Source organism: Bubalus bubalis, chromosome 12 (genome assembly GCF_019923935.1).
Source record: "Bubalus bubalis isolate 160015118507 breed Murrah chromosome 12, NDDB_SH_1, whole genome shotgun sequence".
Classification (NCBI taxonomy): domain Eukaryota; kingdom Metazoa; phylum Chordata; class Mammalia; order Artiodactyla; family Bovidae; genus Bubalus; species Bubalus bubalis.
This window is the reverse complement of record NC_059168.1, coordinates 32,115,990-32,136,460: the sequence shown is the minus strand read 5'-3', so window position 1 is coordinate 32,136,460 and position 20,471 is coordinate 32,115,990. Positions and strand designations below refer to the sequence as shown.

Sequence of the window (20,471 nt, the reverse complement as noted above, 5' to 3'; positions counted from 1 at the left end):
ACCAATCTAGACAGCATATTCAAAAGCAGAGACATTACTTTGCCAACAAAGGTTCATCTAGTCAAGGCTATGGTTTTTCCTGTGGTCATGTATGGATATGAGAGCTGGACTGTGAAGAAGGCTGAGCACCAAAGAATTGACGCTTTTGAACTGTGGTGTTGGAGAAGACTCTTGAGAGTCCCTTGGACTGCAAGGAGATCCAACCAGTCCATTCTGAAGGAGATTAGCCCTGGGATATCTTTGGAAGGAATGATGCTAAAGCTGAAACTCCAGTACTTTGGCCACCTCATGCGAAGAGTTGACTCATTGGAAAAGACTCTGATGCTGGGAGGGATTGGGGGCAGGAGGAGAAGGGGACAACAGAGGATGAGATGGCTGGATGGCATCACTGACTCGATGGACGTGAGTCTGGGTGAACTCCGGGAGTTGGCTAAGGACAGGGAGGCCTGGTGTGCTGCAATTCATGGGGTCGCAAAGAGTCAGACATGACTGAGCAACTGAACTGAACTGAACTGAACACATGAAAATATCACAATGCATCTAGCTGTCATGTCCCCTTATTTCCCTCCAATATGGGACTATTCCTCAGTCTTTTTTTTTTTTTCCTAACCTTGACTTTTGAAAAGAATGCTGCCAGTTTTTTTGGAGAATGTCCCTCAGTTTGAGTTTCTTGGATGTTTTCTTATGGATAGGTTGAAGCTATGCATTTTTGACAAAAAGCAATATAGAAATGATGCTGTGCCCTTCTCAGCACTTCATATTTGGGGGACCCAAATTACATGTCTCCTTGCTGGTGATGTTAATTTTGGTCACTGTGGTTATGGTGCTGTCTCTTTGGTTTCTCTGATGATTAATAAATTTTTAAGGACTAGCAGATTATATCCATCTCTTCATTATAAAATATGGAGAACTTTGGACTGGGTTATTCAAGAAAATTGTGGGTCTTGGTTCTGACTCAAAAGGGTCGTCATTACCTGGTTAAAGAGTCTCATGACTATTCATGATTTATTTCTTCCACAGACAGAATGAAATGGAGAATGGTGTTCATTATCAGGGTAATCTAGGAAAGTTATCTCTTCATCTGAGTTTCTGTATTTGACAGGTAAAATTACTCAGATTACTTAGAAATGGATATAAGCATGGAATTTGTTAATACTTATCTGAGAATCAGGAACCTTAAGTTGCTTATAATCCTATCACCAGTCCTTACTTGGTTCAAGCATTATTTCAGATTCTTATTAATGATTAATAAATGAATAAAAGACCTAAGTCTGATGAGGATAACAAGAATTAAAGCAAGACCCTTTCATTAGGATACATACTTTTAAAGATGGAAATTTCAAAAAAAGTCACCTCTGACTTATTATATAATGCATGCAAGTTAAAGACAAGTTCTGTAGATGGTAAAGAGAGGGAATTCACCTTGGCTGGAATGAGAATGGGAAGCAGGACTGAAAAGAAAACCAGGTACAGCAGAGAAGCATAAATCAGCAAAAGTAAAAGTCGCTTTGGGAGAAGAATGTATATTCTACCACATGTGCATGCCTGAGTGATAGAGCTTAGTTTAGAGTGACTTCTGAATCAGCAAATAGTACTCTATCCAGTTTTAGTTTAAAATTACAAATAAATAATTTAATTGGTCTTATTGGACTGCAAGGAGATCAAACCAGTCAGTCCTAAAGGAAATCAGCCCTGAATATTCACTGGAAGGACTGATGCTGAAGCTGAAGCTCCAATACTTTGGTTACCTGATGCAAAGAGCCAACTCATTGGAAAAGACCCTGATGCTGGGAAAGATTGGAGGCAGGAGGAGATTGGGGTATTATGAAATTTATTATTGATATGGGGGCCTCAAAGTAGTTCAAAATAACCACATGCAGTTTTGTGTTCAGGATTGAATTCTGCTTTTAAGGGCAGGAAATGGTGTCACTGAGAAAAGCTGTCAGGCCTATCTGGTATGGAATAAAAGTAATTATGGTATTAATGATAAAGATTTGGCTTCTGCATCTCTGTTCGGCATTTTGGAAGCATTTGAACAAGCCAAAGCTGAGATGACTTCTGAGGCAGAATGCTGGCAATAAAGATTTGCAAAGGCTCCACGCCTTTTAAAGATTCAGGCTAGACACTGAAAATGTCAGAATATGAACGAATCATTTCTGCTAAGTGCCATTTCAGAAACTTTGAGTCTACCAAAACCAGACCAAGGAAACATCATTAGAAAAACCTCTAGAGATGACTGAAGTGAGACCTTGACTTGTGAATTTTAGCTTCTTTATCTAAACAAGAAGCAGTCATTTAGTCTTAGTTCTTAATTGTGCACTAGGAATAGAGTCAGGTACAGTCCCCAAACATCTGTGTGAAATTAAGAAGCCACTTGATTCCTCTGGACCTCTATTTTGTCATTTGTAAAAGGAAAGTTTCCCTTTGTCTTCTCCAAGAGCTCTTCAGCATTGTCTGTGTTCATTTCATTTGTTTTTACCCTATGATGCTTTTTACACCATGATTCTAGTAAATTCTTAACTCTGAAAACCATTTTGACAGTTAATTTATGAAAAAGTAAACTGAAGGCCATCACTAGGCATTTGTAACCTTTCAGATCAGATCAGTCGCTCAGTCGTGTCCGACTCTTTGCGACCCCATGAATCGCAGCACGCCAGGCCTCCCTGTCCATCACCAACTCCCGGAGTTCACTCAGACTCACGTCCATCGAGTCAGTGATGCCATCCAGCCATCTCATCCTCTGTCGTCCCCTTCTCCTCCTGCCTCCAATCCCTCCCAGCATCAGAGTCTTTTCCAATGAGTCAACTCTTCGTATGAGGTGGCCAAAGTACTGGAGTTTCAGCTTTAGCATCATTCCTTCCAAAGATATCCCAGGGCTGATCTCCTTTAGAATGGACTGGTTGGATCTCCTTGCAGTCCAAGGGACGCTCGCTAATAATTTAAAGAATTTTTTAGGAGCATTCACAGCTTATTATGTTTTTTAAAATGAGAGTTTTCTTAAGGGAGCAGAAGGTATGATTTTTTCTCCCTTCTTCCTTGCTGCCTGTAGCCCTAATGCAAATTGATGACTGAATTACTTGTCAGAGACTTTTTAATAAAGTTCACTTACTGCTTGAGGGAGTCTAGTTTCAGAAGGAAAGACATAAACCTTTGATGTTCTTAGGGTTATTGGTTGTGAGATTGCTTTGCTTAGTTTTATTTTTAACTCTAGATACTTTGCTATCTTTATGATTTTTTTTTCTAATTGATTGGCAGAAGGTCTACCATTTACTTGTTTTTCTTCTCAGCCAGATAACTTAGATTCCAGGAGCCTTTTAAAAGATTCCGAGACTTTGAATTTGATCTCGGACAAGCTCGTCTCCCTGGGCAGTTAAAACTATTCAATTCAATTCTTCCTGGAGGGAGTATTTTCTACATAGTGTGTTTAGAGAGGGAAATAATGAGTAATTTCTAGGGAAAGTATATTGCAAAAAAACCATGAAGTGAAGTATTACTTGTTGCTTGTTGTATAAATTTAGTAATAATATTCACTAAACATTATTTCAAGTGAATATTTGAAACAGTTATATGACTTTGATCTGAAAAGAAACAAAATATAGATATAATTGTTCTTGTTAATAATTTTTCTGCTCTTTTTATCGTTACCATTAATCAGTGCCTTTAACATTGTCTTCTTTTCTAAGATTGTTAAACAAAAAATCCAGCATAGGTAATGACGTGGCTGAATACCATTTTCCTGATATCTCTCATAAAAATTCACAGATACTACCTGTTTGGGGAAAAGGGCTGTGTGTTTTCAGCTTTATACTCCTAGCTCCTTTCACATATTAGACAACCAAGAGATAGGTCAGCTTGGGTATGTTTCTTATTTTGAGTAATTTCCTTATAAGATAGAGAAAGAGAATGACTTATTCAAATGACTACATTTGACATCGGTGGCTATTTACGTAGTCTCGACTTTGCACACCATTCGTGTTGCATTTATGTTAACACTGCCTTCTTGATTGTGCAGTGCAGTGTGTGCAGCTATTTGTGCTATCCCTGAACAAATATCTAGGATATGAACAAGGTAGATCAGCCCTGAATCCACTTGAGAATTATTTCATTTATTAAGAAGAGTACACTTGTTTTTCCAAAGATTGAATACTTTTTTCCATATAGCTTATTCTTTCCATAAATGTCAAAGCATGGAAATGTCAAATACCAAAATGAAAACTATATATGATACACTTATACATATATTATCCTTGCCAAGATCACAGGAAAATAGAATTTTTATTACAGAAAAATATAGTATATTTATTTAAAAAGGCTTTTATTAGAGAAAAATTTGGGGCCAAATAGGCAAAGGGGAAACTTCACTACTTTGTCATTGAGGTACACAGTTGCTACTGAAATTACCTTTAAGAGAAGTGATTACTGAGCTTATAGAAATCATGATAGTTTTTTGCTATTCCATTTTCTTGAGTTTTAACTTGTTTAAAATTTCTTATAGAATAAAATTCCCTGGTGGCTCAGACAGTAAAGAATCTGCTTGCAATGCAGGAGACCCAGGTTCGAGCCCTGGGTCAGGATGACCCCGTGGAGAAGGAAATGGCAACCCACTCCAGTATTCTTGCCTGGGAAATCCCATGGACAGTGGAACCTGGCAAGCTACAGTCCATGGAGTCATGATGAGTTGGACACAACTGAGCAACTAACAAGCTCATGCCATTTTTCTTTTTAAAATGGTACCTTGACTGGACCCATGCTAAAACTCATATGGTCTGGCTTAGTGGCAATGGTTCTTTTCTTTCATGACTCATAGGTCTGCTGTGGAGTTTGAGTGGTTCAGGCTTGTTTAATCACATTGAAACTTTGGGAGAAATGAGTTTTTAATGCCTCGTGAGTCCTCATGGACCCTGAGAGTCTAACTCCTGATGTCATGGGGCTCAAGAATCTTTGTGAAAAAGTTTGAACCAAGTTCACGATGAATTTTTAATGAAGCCCTGTGTGTGTGTGTGTGGTGAGTCAATACAGTGTCACTCTAACAAAATTTTTGAAGCAGGGTGCTCACAGTTTTGTCAGCTTACATTCAATTTAATAGATGTTCAACAAACTTTTTTTTAAATTCAATAAATTTCCTTAATTCCCAAGGTCCAGGGTTCTGATGGACTTTGCAATGTGCCATATCAATGCTCCTTCTATCTGGAATGTCATCATGAGTTACTTTCTTAAGGCTTTGGTTCTTTGGGAATTATCTAAACTCTTGTTAACTTTCTTTTCTTTGCTCTGATTCAGGCTATGAGGCCAGTATCTAAGCCTTTTCAGTGACATGTCTTGTTTCTTGCCCGGTTTTTCATTGAAGACCTACCTGCTCTCTTTCTCAAAGATGTATGGGTAAAAACATTGTCTTATTTTCTAGTCTCTTTAGCTAGTTTAATGTATTTGTTATTTCTACCAAGTCTGCATCTTCCATCAGGAGTCTCAAATTGTGATATATATAGTCTTTATTTTCCTTTCTTTCCTAACATTTTTTCACCCTTAGATCTGTAGTATTGAGGGCTGTCTCTTATTCTCAATATTGGTAATTAGTGTTATTACTTTTTAGATTTAGAGTTGATTACATATTATAGGTAGAAACTCCTGTTACTCTGATTCTAGTCATCTCTCCTAATATAGTGCCCACCTTTCCTGATTTTTAAGGCTCTTATATGAAATTTTAGGAATTAGGAATTTATAGTGCTCACAACTTAATTCTTTGTGTTCTTGTAAAGAATTTACATTAATGTAGACAGAAATTGTTGCTTTAGAATACAAGTAAGATTGTTCAGATTTACTAATCTGTTTTACTAGTTTTAGACCTATTTTTTTTAATACAAGGTGGTCTTCTTATTGTTTTTGTTTTCTGTGAACTTTATTCAGAATAATGGCTCCATATAGGTAGAAATTGTTCAAGAAATTGAGATTAAGCAATAGTCCTGACAAGGTTGTAGGAGAAATAAAAGGTCCCCTTATTTATAACTGTTTTAAATTTCCATCTGACTGCCTGGCAGAGTTTCACTGGAAAAAAGTGTTATGTCCCTGTTACATTTAATAGAATCATAATGGCCTGAATATTTTGGTTACATGATAACATTGAAAGAATTATAGGCTTTCAGAAAAAGACATTTTATTCATATACTTATGTTATGAGTTAGAAGCTAATCTATTCTGAAGTTAATTATATTATTGTTCATGTTCCAAGGATCCAAGGCAACCAATACTCAAGCAGAACTGTCCATGCTGATTGGTTTTCTTCTTCAGAAAGGTTCAACCTGTTGGAGGGAGTGTATTAGCACTTGCGGAAATAAGGCTAATGTAGAGATGGTTGGAAAGAAAAAGGAGGGGAGAGACCCCTTTATGTAAATAGATATTAAGTAAAAATCTAAAAATACATTTATTATAACATCACAGTTAAAACATTAGAAGAGCCCATGTATAATTTTTACAGATGTTTATTGCAGTGTAAAGTATGTTGACACTGCTAAATTTGTATCTGGTAAAGCCAGCTTTGTTAATGAATTTGGAGTGAGTAATATAGCTGAAACTCCAATACTTTGGCCACCTGATGTGAAGAGCTGACTCATTTGAAAAGACTGTGATGCTGGGAAAGATTGAAGGCAAGAGGAGAAGGGGACGACAGAGGATGAGATGGCTGGATGGCATCACTGACTCGACGGACGTGAGTCTGAGTAAACTCCGGGAGTTGGTGATGGACAGGGAGGCCTGGTGTGCTGCGATTGATGAGGTTGCAAAGAGTCGGACACGACTGAGCGACTGAACTGAACTGAACTGAATATAGACTTACTCTATAGCTTAAATGTGAGGATTGCTGAAAATCACTTTAAGTTTGAGTCACCTATACATTTAGTGATGTGATGGATGTCAGGATTAATTTTCAATAAATCCATTAATAGTCATGGCACTGATGTGCTAATGCTTGCCATATAGAAACATGCATAAATAAGAAAGGTACCACATTCCTCCAAGTTCTTCTCTGTGTTGATAAAACTATTGGAACTGTGATTAAGATGTACTGTTGCTGTGCATTGAATTTACTTATATAATAGAGTAAAACATGTTCCTATAAAATAAAATTTTAAAAAATGTAGCTAAATGGCAGTTCATCTTGCGTAGCTTCCCCCTTTATTTAACAAAGTGAATTTTTGTGTCATGTTATAAATCTTACCATGCTAGATGTTTTACGGCAATGAACTAATATTCTTTTTCTCATGAAAATGATGCAATTTAATATCATTCCCTTTGTCAACTATTAGTGAATGTAAATAATAATGGAATGGGTTTATGTGACAAAAGTGCTAATCTAAGGAATAAAATACTGAAAAGTGTAATAAAAACCGGGTTGTAGGAAAGCCATTTCTTAAAAGGCATTTGGTTTGACGCAATTTTGAAATGGATCAAACATTTCTAAAGACTATTAAACCAACAATGTTTCAATGTTGGTTATTTTAAATTGTCAGCATACATTATCTTCCCTAGTGGCTCAGATGGTAAAGCATCTGCCTGCAATGTGGAGACCTGGATTCAGTCCCTATGATGGGAAGATCCCCTGGAGAAGGGTACGGCTACCCACTCCAGTATTCTGGCCTGGAGAATTCCATGAACTGTAGCAAAGAAATCCATGGGGGTTGCAAAGAGTCAGACACAACTGAGCGACTTCACTTCACTTCACTACACACATGGGCTTCCCTGATAGCTTAGTGGGTAGAGAATCTGCCTGCAATGCAGAGACACAAGAGGAGTGAGGTCGATCCCTGGGTTAGGAAGTTCCCCTGTAGAAGGAAATGGCAACTTACTCCAGTTTTCTTGCCTGAAAAATCCCATACACAGAGGAGCCTGGCGGGTTACAGTCCAAAGTGTTGCAAAGAGTCAGATGCTAGTGAGCGTACACCCACAGCACAGCACAGCACATGCATGCATACATCATCCATTCTCTTTAAAGTGTATTGAGTATTTACCATACGCCAGGAATTGGACCCAGGTTTTACTATGCAATTTTTCATGTATTCCTGACAGAAACTCTATGAGGCAGTGTTAATATCCCCAAGGATAGGAAACCCAAGAATTAAAGAGAATAAAAACATAGTCAGTGTCCGTAACTGGTAAATGATACAGTTGGAATTCGCACCCAGGTCTGTCTGAGTCCAAAACTTGCATTCTTAATTTCTGATCTCTTCTGCTACAGTATACCTCATATCCTTGGTTCAGAAAGATGCATGTTAAATGAAGTAGATTTTGACACATTAGTCATCTATATTTTATTGTGGGAGTATTCTCATATTTTTAAGGTCACCAAAATAGAGTATATTGTAATTTTCTATCTTGATGGAAGGAGGACTTTAAGAACGTAGATTCTTGAGAACATAGAGTTTGATGCAAAATGGGTTTTTTGTTTTGTTTTGTTTTGTTTTAAACCAAGATGCTTATAGAGGAAAGTGTAGAAAGTTGTATTGGTAGCTGGGCATCTGAATCTCTCGCTTATTATAGAATTGTGCTAATGAGTACATTACAATGCACTATCGTGCATATAGAAGAAAAAAAGGAGAGAGATTGATTTTCAGATATATCTGAGGCAAGAGGGCACTAGAAATAATTGCATCATTTGGCACATGGTAGTATACTTGTTTCTGCTTGGTTTTGGCAAAACTTGAAAAATTAGAAAGTCACTATAAGGAAGACAGAGTAGCTACTGGCATGCTAGTTGCCAAGGCTTAACACTTATTGGAAAATTTTGAAATATGAGATGAAATCAAATCTTGAGTAATGATATTTGTATTATGACATTTATCTTACTGAAAATATAAACCTTTAAATTATTATCCTGAAGTTCTGCAACTGAGCAACTGGAAACTTTCATAGTTCCACAAGTTTGGGAAGTGTACCCTAAACTAAATGTTAATCTACATACATTAAATGTTCTGTCATTTCACATTTACATGTTATTTATTTTTTTCTTTCTTTAAAAGCATTGTGAGGTGAAAGGACAGCATACGATCATGAGGTGCAAATGTCACTTTATGGATATGAGACATTCGAATATGATAGCAGTTGGCCTTGATAAATTCAGACTGACATATCCAATTAACTTTTTCTTGACAGTCTTGTTATGGTAACAGAAACATTTCTGTTAAAAAAAAACACAGGAGTAGAATCTGGATACTAGATTTCTACTAGCTCTTCCAAGTTTGCAACTTTAGTTAACAAGTTAATCCTTATGACTGAATTTTCTCAGATGTGTTGTGGGGTTATGTAATGCTTGCCCTATTTTCCATACAGAAAAAGAGAAAATGAAAAAAATTGTTGTGAAAGTGGTTTTTAATGTTAAAAATGATCATATAATGTATGATATTGTTGCTTTGCCAGACTCCCTTACTCTGATGATTCTGGAAAACATCTGAGTCCTTAGATTTGTTTTATATTGTTAAGTAACATCTCTACTTGCATATTTTTTTTTTTTTTTGTATTGGAACATTAACTTTTTTTTTTAATTTTATTTTATTTTTAAACTTTACATAACTGTATTAGTTTTGCCAAATATCAAAATGAATCCACCATAGGTATACATGTGTTCCCCATCCTGAACCCTCCTCCCTCCTCCCTCCCCATACCATCCCTCTGGGTCGTCCCAGTGCACCAGCCCCAAGCATCCAGTATCGTGCATCGAACCTCTACTTGCATATTTTTAATTTGCAATATATAGTCATTAGAGGACAAAATTAATTAAAAAGAGAAACATAAAATCAATCAAGTACCACCACAGAGGTCACCAACACATTCTCTTTTTAAAGAAACCTTTACTTTTATATGTTCTTGTCCTGTTTTTATCAATGTAGGCATTCAGAAGCATTTAATACTTAATCATTTGCAATAGTTACCAAGCAGATGAATATTTATCAAATTGTGCTTGCTTATTAATATTGTGATGAATAATCCTCTGATAATGTAGAACATAAATGGGCCTAGAAGGCTTTGGCATTTCTGATATACAAATATGTATATCCTTCCTGTATCTCTTTATTTGCACACTATTTAGTACATTTCAGACATAACTTACATGTTCTCACATGAGAGAGACAGAGAAACTGCTTTCATACATTAGTACTCAAGAAAATGAATAGTCCCTCTACCACTGCAGTTTAACAAGATTTTATTTCTTTTATACAGTATTATCCTGATATGTTTCTTGGGTCAGGTCTACACACCGAGGCCTATTTAATCAATCAGGCACATCCGGCATATTGTAGGGTTCTTTGGAGTTTCTCAAGGACCTATGGAAAAGTTTCAGGCAGAATGCCAAGGGAAATTGACCCCAAAATATAAAGAGGAAAAAAATTATATCATCACCTATTTAATTAAATGTATATAAATGTGACACTAAGTCAACTTCATTAAATTGGTAAATTTGGTTCATAGAAATTTATTTATTTATTTTTGGTTCATAGAAATTTAATGTGGGCTTCCCGGGTGGTGCAGTGGTAAAGAATCTGCCTGCCAGTGCAGAAGACCACGGTTCAATCCCTGGTTGGGAAGATCCCCGGGAGGAGGAAATGGCAACCCACTCCAGTATTCTTGCCTGGAGAATTCCTTGGACAGAGGAGCCTGGCGGGCTACAATCCATGGGGTCATAAATGACTGAGCACGCATGCACGCACGCACATAGAAAATAAGACTTAATATCCCGTCAGCGCTTTGGGGCTTCCCTGGTGGCTCAGATGGTGAAGAGTCTACCTGCAAACCCTGGGTTGGGAATCCTCTGGAGAAGGGCATGGTTACCCACTCCAGTATTCTTGCCTGAAGAATCTCATGGACAGGGGAGCCTGGAGGGTTGCAAAGAGTCAGATATGACTGAGAGACTTACATTCACTCATAGGTTGTTATAGTTGTTTTCCCAGAGCCCACAGCTCAAACCCACAGTTAAGGGTATGTTCTGTGTGTCCCATTTTGGAGAAGGAAATGGCAACTGACTCTAGTATTCTTGCCTGGAAAATTCCATGGACAGAGGAGCCTGGCAGGCTATAGTCATTGGGATTGTAGAGTCGTCCACCGCTGAGCAACTGAGCAATATGTAGATATCTTGAAAATATACAGCTGTATACTCAACTTTTAATACAACCCTTATTCTTGGTAGAAGCTATATTTCCATACACTCAAGGTACTTTGAGGCCAAATTTTGATATTTAATCTTATTGCTTCCCTTACCATATTGGCACGTAGTAGGTACATAATAAATATATACTAACATCTTTTGTTATTGGAAAGCTACACTCCTTTCTATAAATTGTACCTTAAAGTCTATTCTTGGGATAATAAAAGAAATATTTCTCTGATCCCATTTAGTATGGAGGAAGAATCATTCTCCTTTATGTATATCTTTGCATGTCTCTTCCAAAATTTCTGACTCAAAGAATTAATTTTATTACATTAAATGAGGTGGATTTCAGTGCTACAATGAGATAGGACTTTAACACATTGGATGTTTAGGAGACTCGTTTGAACAAAGCTCTTTTTAAAGCAAGATGGATACTTTACTGATATCACCATCATAAAGTAAAATTTGAACACTTAGCAAATGAGGCTATGCCATTCTTCTCATTGTTGTAAGACCAGCATTTGCTTTGGGAAAAAATGGATCTTTTTATGCAGCTGGATAGTTTGACAGCTACTAGATATTGTGTGTTATATAAGACCTGACATCTATGGATGGGATCTATTATCTGTATTTTCTTGACATGACTATTGGTCTTATGGCTGTTCATCCATTAGTTATCATCTGTCATATGTGAACAGGCCCTCTCTTCATAAAAGTTGATTTGTAGCATGCTTGCAATTTGCTTTGCTGTGCTGTGTGACCCTGTCACACCTACTCGCAGCTCTTGTTTCAGACACAAGTTAATACATGATTCTGCTCCTTTTTGAAGCAACCAAAGTCAATGTTTTCTACTATATTATTTTTTTCTAATTGGCAGAAAGAAAGAAAACCCCATTACATTTCATGCTTGTCCAACTCTGTGGAAAAGCAGTAATCTCTCGTTTGTTCTGAAACACCTGCTGGTAGATTTAATGAGTGTATTAAAAATGAAGCTGCCTTGATATTAAAAAAAAAAAAACTTTAACATGTATGATTATAATCTATTATTTGCTTATTCACTTTGCCATAGGTTTTTGGTTTCTGTTCTTATTATTTTATTTATTTATGATTGCCATGCTATAAATTTAATACTTTACTAATATGTCAACATAATAATACATAGGAAAGTGTGCCCTGATATATTTGGACTAATTGGTTTTGGTTTTTGTTTTGCAGCTGGGACAACGTATATCTTTAGCAAAGGTGGTGGACAAATCACGTATAAGTGGCCTCCTAATGACCGGCCAAGCACACGAGCAGACAGACTGGCCATAGGCTTTAGTACTGTTCAGAAAGAAGCTGTATTGGTGCGAGTGGACAGTTCTTCTGGCCTGGGTGACTACCTAGAGCTGCACATAGTAAGTACTTCTAAAATAAAGATTCTGCTTTTAGCTTTTACTGCTAGCTTCTTGTAAATAACATATAACTCTGCTCTTTGGACATTTCCCTCTCCCTGCCCCACCATAGCATCTAGTGCTTTATTACAGAAAGCATAAATAAGGCCTTAAAGCTGTTACTGTTTTTAAAAATGTTTTGACTATTGTTTTTTCAAGTGTGAATTCCTCTCAATTTTCTGTCCACAAAGAATTAGTCTTTGTGTGTTTTTAGTGACTTTAGGCAGTTTTGCTAAATTTGTAGAAATATGATAGTCCATCTGGCTGGAAGCATGAGGTTGTAATTCTGGTAACATCAACAGATTTGGATCCAGTGTCCTTATTTCTTTTCTCACTTGAGAAAAGAATTGTCTAAAGTTACATGCAATGGACGGGGGAAGTGAATCAGCAAAGGTATTTGGAGATACAAAAGAAAAAGGCAGAAAGATTACGTCTATGCCATCTTATACTCCTTTTGATATGTACACATCAAGAAAATACAATGGACTCTTGCCATTTATATCCTGGGACCAATCATTTTCTCTAAGTCCTAAACCTCACACAAAAATTTTATTAGCTCTTAGTGAATATCAAATAATAGTTCATGAATGAAAAACTTTTCTATTTAAGTTTTAAAGTTGTCATAACTGACTATAACTTGGGGACTCTTCCTTATATCTCTGCATTCAGAGAGTTACTAATTTGTTTGGTTTCAATTCTTTATCTTCTTATGTCCTCACAATATTTTCAAAGACCCATGCGGTCTTTTATCAATAAGAGATAGTCATATTTTATTGATGTATCAAAATAACACCCATAGTAAGTTATCATATATTCAAAAACCCTGGAGGGTTCTTATCATCATAGTTGTAAATAAACTATCTTCTAGAAGATGTAGAAGCATATAAACCTCTTTATCCCCCTTTCTGTTCTTGAGGTTTAATTTATCTCTTCTGCCTTATATGATCACATAAGTTTATTTTGTTTTGCTTTTATTTATCCTGCAAGTTCTTCTGTTACCTGCACCAGTGTCTCAGAAGATCTTTGATTAGGTCAACATGTTCTTTCAGTCCTGCCTTCAGGGTTTCATCCTAAAATGATTAGGAAAACCACCAAACACCAAAATACATTATCACAGATTTGCAGGGTCTTAATTTTCAAAGTGCTATTTATTTATTAACCTTCGTGTTCTGCTATACTTCTAGAATTTCCAAAAAGCTGAATAGGGTTTACAACTGACCACAAAAGCTGAATTCATTGCTAATATTGGGGAAAAAAAAAGAAAACAAAGTAAAACAAAAAACCCCTCTCAACACAATGGTTATTGAATCATCGTAGATTTTCAATTCAAAATAAAGTTGTCAAAATGAGAATCCTTGAAAAATGATTTTAGCTGCCTTTCTGCAAATATCTAACAATCAGTATCGAAGGCATGTGGGTTTTTATGGCATCATAAATAAGTGATCAGCTGAGATAACTAATGCAGTAAGGAATCTTCCTATTTAGAGTCATCTCAACTTTCCAAATGCATTTTCTCCATTCTGATTTAAGAGACTTGCTACTTCGAAAATAAATAAAAAAGAAAACAAGAGGTTTTCCTCCTGAAATAACTTACATATTGATCCATAACCAGTTACACATTTACCCTGAGAAAAGGTTCTACACTGATCACTCTCACATCATAAGGGGTTTTGTTATTGAATTACTCAAATCACTGTTTTATGGTCAGAGGGTTTTAGTCTACAACAATGTGTATTGCTTTCCAATTTTGATCAACTGTGGCCTTAGAGTCCCTTTATATGTAAAAGCCTGACTTTTAGGTGTGCATGCCCACTCAGAACCTTTCTACACTTCTTTATTGGCCATAGATTTCTGATAGATGTCCTGTGAGGTCTTCTTTCATTCTGAATCTCTTCTCTTGGTCTTGCCTGACTGTTCGCTTTGGATACAGGTCTTTGTTTCTAACACCCTTCTTCTTGGATTTGCTATGTTCAAACCCTTTCTTAATCCTAGCCTGTCCTTGACTAGGAAATTGAAAATGGATGTTAGTTCCCTGGGATTAGCAAACACCATTGGTAATCAGCCCTACTCACTTTATCAACAACTAGGACCCTGTCTTAGCCCTACTCACTTTATCAACAACTAGGACCCTGTCTTAGTCCAGATCTGGCCAACTAAAACTTTCTATTTCCCCCTCCTTTTCTCTTGTTCCCTACAAACAATGATCAGCCATTAGTGACTCAGCAAGTTGCTTACATGGAAATAAGTTACTTTTTTTCGAAGTTTCCAACATACAAATAAAATTAAGCCTGTGGTTTTCTTTTCACTTCTGAAGTTTACTTTTAACCCTTTCCCATAATATTGGGTACATGGAAGAGGAAGAGAAAGAGGAGAGAAAGAGGAAGAGAAAGAAAGAGAAAAAAAAAAAATATATATATATATATATATTTTTTTTTTTTTTTTTAAGAAGGAAAAAGAGAGAGAGAGAGTAAAAGAGAGGGATGGAAGACAGGAACAGGAGGGAAAATTAAGTGGGAAAGAATCAAAGTTGATGCCCATGGCTGATAGAAGCAGAAGTATTCTTAATGATGGTACTTAAATTGGGGAATATTCAAGGAATATTTTATCAAATGGTTTACATGCCTTTGGTTTTATCCTGATTTTTACCAAATCATTTCTTCTGCTTCTTTCAGAATTGAAGTATAAAATGAAAACAGTAATTGCAGAAAAATTATTACCATAGTTTGATTTTAGTTTATAAATATGACTGACTTAAAAATTAACCTGATGATATCACAGATATGTTTAATCTATAAAAGTTAGAAATGTTGGTTATCCATTAACTTCTGAGAAAGTGTCTATAAACCTTCAAGGTGAGCCATGTATAAACTATGGACTTATCTTATTTAAAAATCACTATATATACCCTTAATTATTGAAATTAACCAAGAAGCAGGAAAGTTAATTGCATGTATTAAAAGGTGCTCCAGTCTTGCTGAATTGTGTAATGTTACTTCAGATAGATAACTTTTAAAATCTGATTGAAATATAATTTCAATGAAGTTGTGAGTATCTGACATTATTATCCTATTCTTTTCAAATGATCATGTTTGATCTTAAAAATATCACCATATTTAAATTTTGATTAACTGTACTCTTAAAAATATAATAAATTAGAATAAAATAATTTTTTACTCAGGTGACCAGTTTTTACAGATGGATTTTTTGCCATATTAGTATTAATTCTACCACTGTTAACCTCAAAGCCATATGATATTGCTATTGAAATGTATAGGGTTTTAGGAGGGGATGAGAGGAAGAGAAAGACAAGAAGTAAGGGGCTATTAATTAACATAGTGCCAAGAATACAAATGTTATCTTGTATTCAGAAATGTTTTCTGAAATAATAAAAAATGAATTATATGTTGAAAATAGTGTAGCTTAAGTTAAATATAGACTCCTCAATATTCAGTCATCAAAATTTTCAGTTAAGTCATAGATGCAGCTCAGTTTCTACATAACTGAAGAAGTGTATCTAATCTCTTGTTTACAATGTATAAAAAGTATAGCACCTGATGCATATCAGCTGTTTAATTGAAAAGTTACACATTTTTATTGATGTTGTTTTATGAATATTCCAGCTAATAATTGACCATGGGAGTTGAATTAAGTCTGTGGTGAGAGTTTTTGTTGAATGAGTGATACTCTCTCCTAAGTAGTTACCTCATTTTTTGTAATTCACTTTTATCATGAATTGTTCTCCAGTCATTTTGTATCTGTCCATTATCTTCAAATAAAGATAAGCTTTCTGATGCCATAGAACAAAATTTATAATAATGATGACTAATAAGAAAAAATAACGTAATGTAGAAATGCGACTTTTTGTCATTCATGTAAGTACATACTAGAAGTCTGTGCAGAAATATTTTCTGAGCAACTTATAGGTTCCAGCCTATGTTGAAGACTCTGTGGATTCAAAAATAATTGAGCTCACCACTTACTACTTATCTCAATAAACATTAGTTAGATGAAGGAAAAGCCCACTGGGACCCTGGTTACCAGGTAGCTTGTATTCTTTATAGTAAACACACTTTGTCCTAGAGTGACTAGTGTTTCTTGGTTATTTCTCCATCTTGGTAGAGCTCCATTTCTTCCCTTTATCTACAATCATATTTATAAGAATGTGGATAAATGATAGGTTGTTAAGGTAAAGAATATGAAAAAAGAAACTTATGAACTGTAAAGTGTTCTGTTTTACAGATTTAAATTAATATTGATTATTTAATCAGTATTGAACATGATAATTTCTTACAGGCAATAAGCAAAAACATAAATTCATTTTTTTCATTATTTATGAGATATACCTACAAATTTTACCAATGTTGTCACTCTAGAGGAAGTATCTCTCATCTATCAGTCTGGCAATGTTAACTGGAGATCACTTAACCCTTCTGACTTAGAAGAATGCGCTGCAAATGTATGTTCCCCAACTGACATGAATATTAACATGTGTATTAGTTCTGATCAGAGGAAATTGTGGAGGGTGGAGGAGAGGATGAGTGAAGAGTGTTCTTTGAAATTCTTTCATCTTAGGAGCATGAAAGAGCATTGCAAATTTGATTAGTGAATTGTTGTATATATTTGCCTTAAGTGTTTCTTCTTTGTACCTTCCTGGACCGGAAGCCTTATGTTTGAATCCAAGCTCTTAATTGATTTTGATATAGAAATACACCTTTTGATCAGTGATTTTAGTGTTAACTAGAAGCATAGTGTATTTATAGTAGATATCACACCCTAAAATAACTTATCAATATCGTCGACATAACCAATCTTTCTCATCATTCTCTGCTGCTTTACATTTTATACTAGTTACCTTGTTTTAAAAAGAGTTTCTAATTTAATCTTTGTAAAATCAGTACATATACAGGGGTACACACCTATATCAACAAAATAAAACCCAATTATTTCCTCACAGGCTTTTCTAGAATTTAAAGTGTTTCATCTGAAATATTCTTTTTAACCAACAGATTCCCCTATTTTAAGAGTTTCACTTTCTCATGTAATATTTAAATTAAAACCTGTAAATCATACACAGTAGATATTATATTTGTTTTAGCTATCCTGGCTCTTAGCTTCCCTTGTAGCTTAGTTGGTAAAGAATTTGCCTGCAATACAGGAGACCCTGGTTCAATTTCTGGGTCAGGAAGATCCCTTGGAGAAGGAAATGGCAACCCACTGCAGCATTCTTGCTGGGGAATATCCCATGGCCAAAGGAGCCTGGTCGGCTACAGTCCATGGGGTCACAAGAGTCAGACACAGCCTAGTGACTGAACCACCCCTACAGGTGTTAATTCAGAAAGCACTCCCGAGGGAACTTGCTTTGGCAAACCTCCATCTCAAAGTCCGCTTCCTAGAAAACTAACCGGTACATTTTGTCAAGAAGTCCTCGTTTTGGGCTTCCCAGGTGGCGCTAGTGGTAAAGAACCTGCCTGCCAATGCAGGAGACAAAAGAGACATGGGTTTGAACCCTGGGTCAGGAAGATCCCCTGGAGGAGGGCGTGGCAGTCCATTCCAGTATTCTTACCTGAGGAATCCCATGGACAGAAGAGCATGATGGGCTATAGTCCATAGGGTTGCACAGAGTTGGACACAACTGAAGCGACTTAGCACATCCTGGTTCTTACAGGAATTAGAGAACATGTGGCCTATTTGACTATTTGTTGTAAAAGTCTTGCCCAAGCTTCTCAGGTTGAGAAGGATGAACATTATCTTTGAAGAAAGTGAGAGAAATCATGGTCATATTTTTATTGACTTAAGTGCTGTACAGATATCTTGAAACAAGATATCTTGTTTGGGATATGGATGGTGTCATGTAGATTAATACAAACTCCTTCCTTCATCCTTTCACCATGGAAGTTAGTTCAGTATCTCATTTTCTAATTTATTGGTTGAAACATTTCAGCATCACTAAATCTCTCTGAATTTGGTTCTCAATTTCTAGAATTAGCTCCTTCTCTGAAATTCTGTTGCTGTGAAATGTAATAAAGAGAACCAAGACATTTCTAGCTGCCCCTCCTTATTTCATATACTTATCACTTAGGTGCTTAAGCAACTGCCACACCTTTTCAACTATTCTCCTGTCTCTATTCTGAATACTTTCCAATCCAGTTTATATACTTACATCAGGTTAATTTGCTAAAATGCTTTTTCAATTATTCCTCTCTTCTTCCTCTTGGGAAACACATTGATGCTTCCCAATTACATACAGGTAAAGTCACATTCTGTGTCTCACATTTAGCGTCCTGAAAATTCTGATCTTAGTTTCCCTTTGCATGTCCATATTTCCAAAATTCTTTTCTTTCCACTTCAGGGAAATTTATTAATCCACTCTTTAGAAAATTATTGTCCTATTGTCGTTTTTGAATCAACCCAGAACTTTCTTCTCAACCTCTGTCTAACTTCTGCTCAGTCATCATCTTCTCTATTCAAATATTGTGTGTTTTCACAGTTGGGTCTGGGAGCTTATAATCCCCTGAGCTAACAGAAAGAAGTCCAGAGCTCAGGAATCTCTTTGGAAGAGCTGAGAAACAATGGTCAGGGCATTACCTAGGTAGAGAAAATCTTGGACATAGATTTTCCTCCATTGTATGATCACTACACTTCTTGACTTATTGATTTATGTTGGACCCCGAGCTATTTTACAGAATGGCCTTAAATCCATTCTAGGTTAGCCAGTGATGAGTTGCCTTAGCAACCTCTTTTCTTATGGCTAGATGCCAAAATAAGAAACTTTTTGAATTTTTTTTCTCGCTACTGATCACACTTCAGTTTTTTTCAAAAGCTTGCATTGTTTCACAGGACATGGTTCAATGTCTGGTAAGGGAAATAAGATCCCATATACTTCTGCATGATGAGGCCAAAAAAAAAAAAGAGAAAAAGAAATACTTTCTCTGACTTACTTCACTCAGTATGACAATCTGAGGTCTATCCATGTTGCTGCAAATGGCATTTATTTTGTTCTTTTTGTGGCTGAGAATTATTCCACTGTATATATGTACCACATCTTTATCCATTCCTCTGTTGATGGACATTTAGGTTGCTTTCATGTCTTGACTATTGTAAATAGTGCTGCAGTGTACATTGGGATGCATGTATCTTTTTGAATTATGGTTTTCTCCAGATATTTGCCCAGGAGTACAGTTGCTGGATTGTATGGTAACTCTTTTTAATTTTTTGAGGAACCTTCATACTGTTCTCCATAGTGGCTGTACCAGTTTGCATTCCCACCAATAATGTAATATCACATATGTGGAATCTTAAAAAAATGGCTACAGATGAACTTACCTATAAAACAGATACAGAGTTACAGATGTAGAAAATAAACCTGTGGAAGGTGAGGGGAGGGATAAATTGGAAGATTAGGATTGACGTATACACTCTACTACATGAAATAGATAACTAATAAGGACCTACCGTATAGGACAGGGAACTCTACTCAATACTCTCTAATGGCCTATATGGGGAAAGAATCTAAAAAAATGAGTGAATATATATATATATATATAAATAATAGATTCACTTTGCTATACACCTGAAGTTAACATGACATTGTAAATACTCCCCCAAATTTTGTTAAAAGCTTAATTAGGAATTTCTTTTTTAAAAAAATTCCTTTGGCTCATTCAACACATCATTACTGACCACCTATAATGCAGTTCATAATGTATTAGCTACCTATTTCTATGTAAAAAATTCCCCTACAATTTAGCAGCTTAACAGCAAATGTTTATAATCTTATAGAGGCTCAGAAATCTAGGAGCAGCTGAGCTAGGTTATTAAGAGATTCCCAGGAACAGACATGGTTAATATCTCCCATGCATATCTGATATGTTCATTCTTATGATCAAGTTAGGGTCTACATGGTTTAG

General features: G+C 35.9%; 1 protein-coding gene across 28 annotated transcripts in view; it reads left to right on the top strand.

Annotated features, from left to right (window-relative positions):
- The window catches only part of NRXN1 (neurexin 1), a 1,220,650-nt gene that overhangs the window by 848,987 nt on the left and 351,192 nt on the right, over positions 1 to 20,471 (top strand). For all 28 annotated transcript variants that reach the window (XM_025262312.3, XM_025262311.3, XM_025262309.3 and 25 more), the window contains one exon: positions 12,347 to 12,528. In XM_025262312.3, the coding sequence (XP_025118097.1) occupies positions 12,347 to 12,528 (182 nt within the window). The remainder of the gene's footprint in view (positions 1 to 12,346; positions 12,529 to 20,471) is intronic.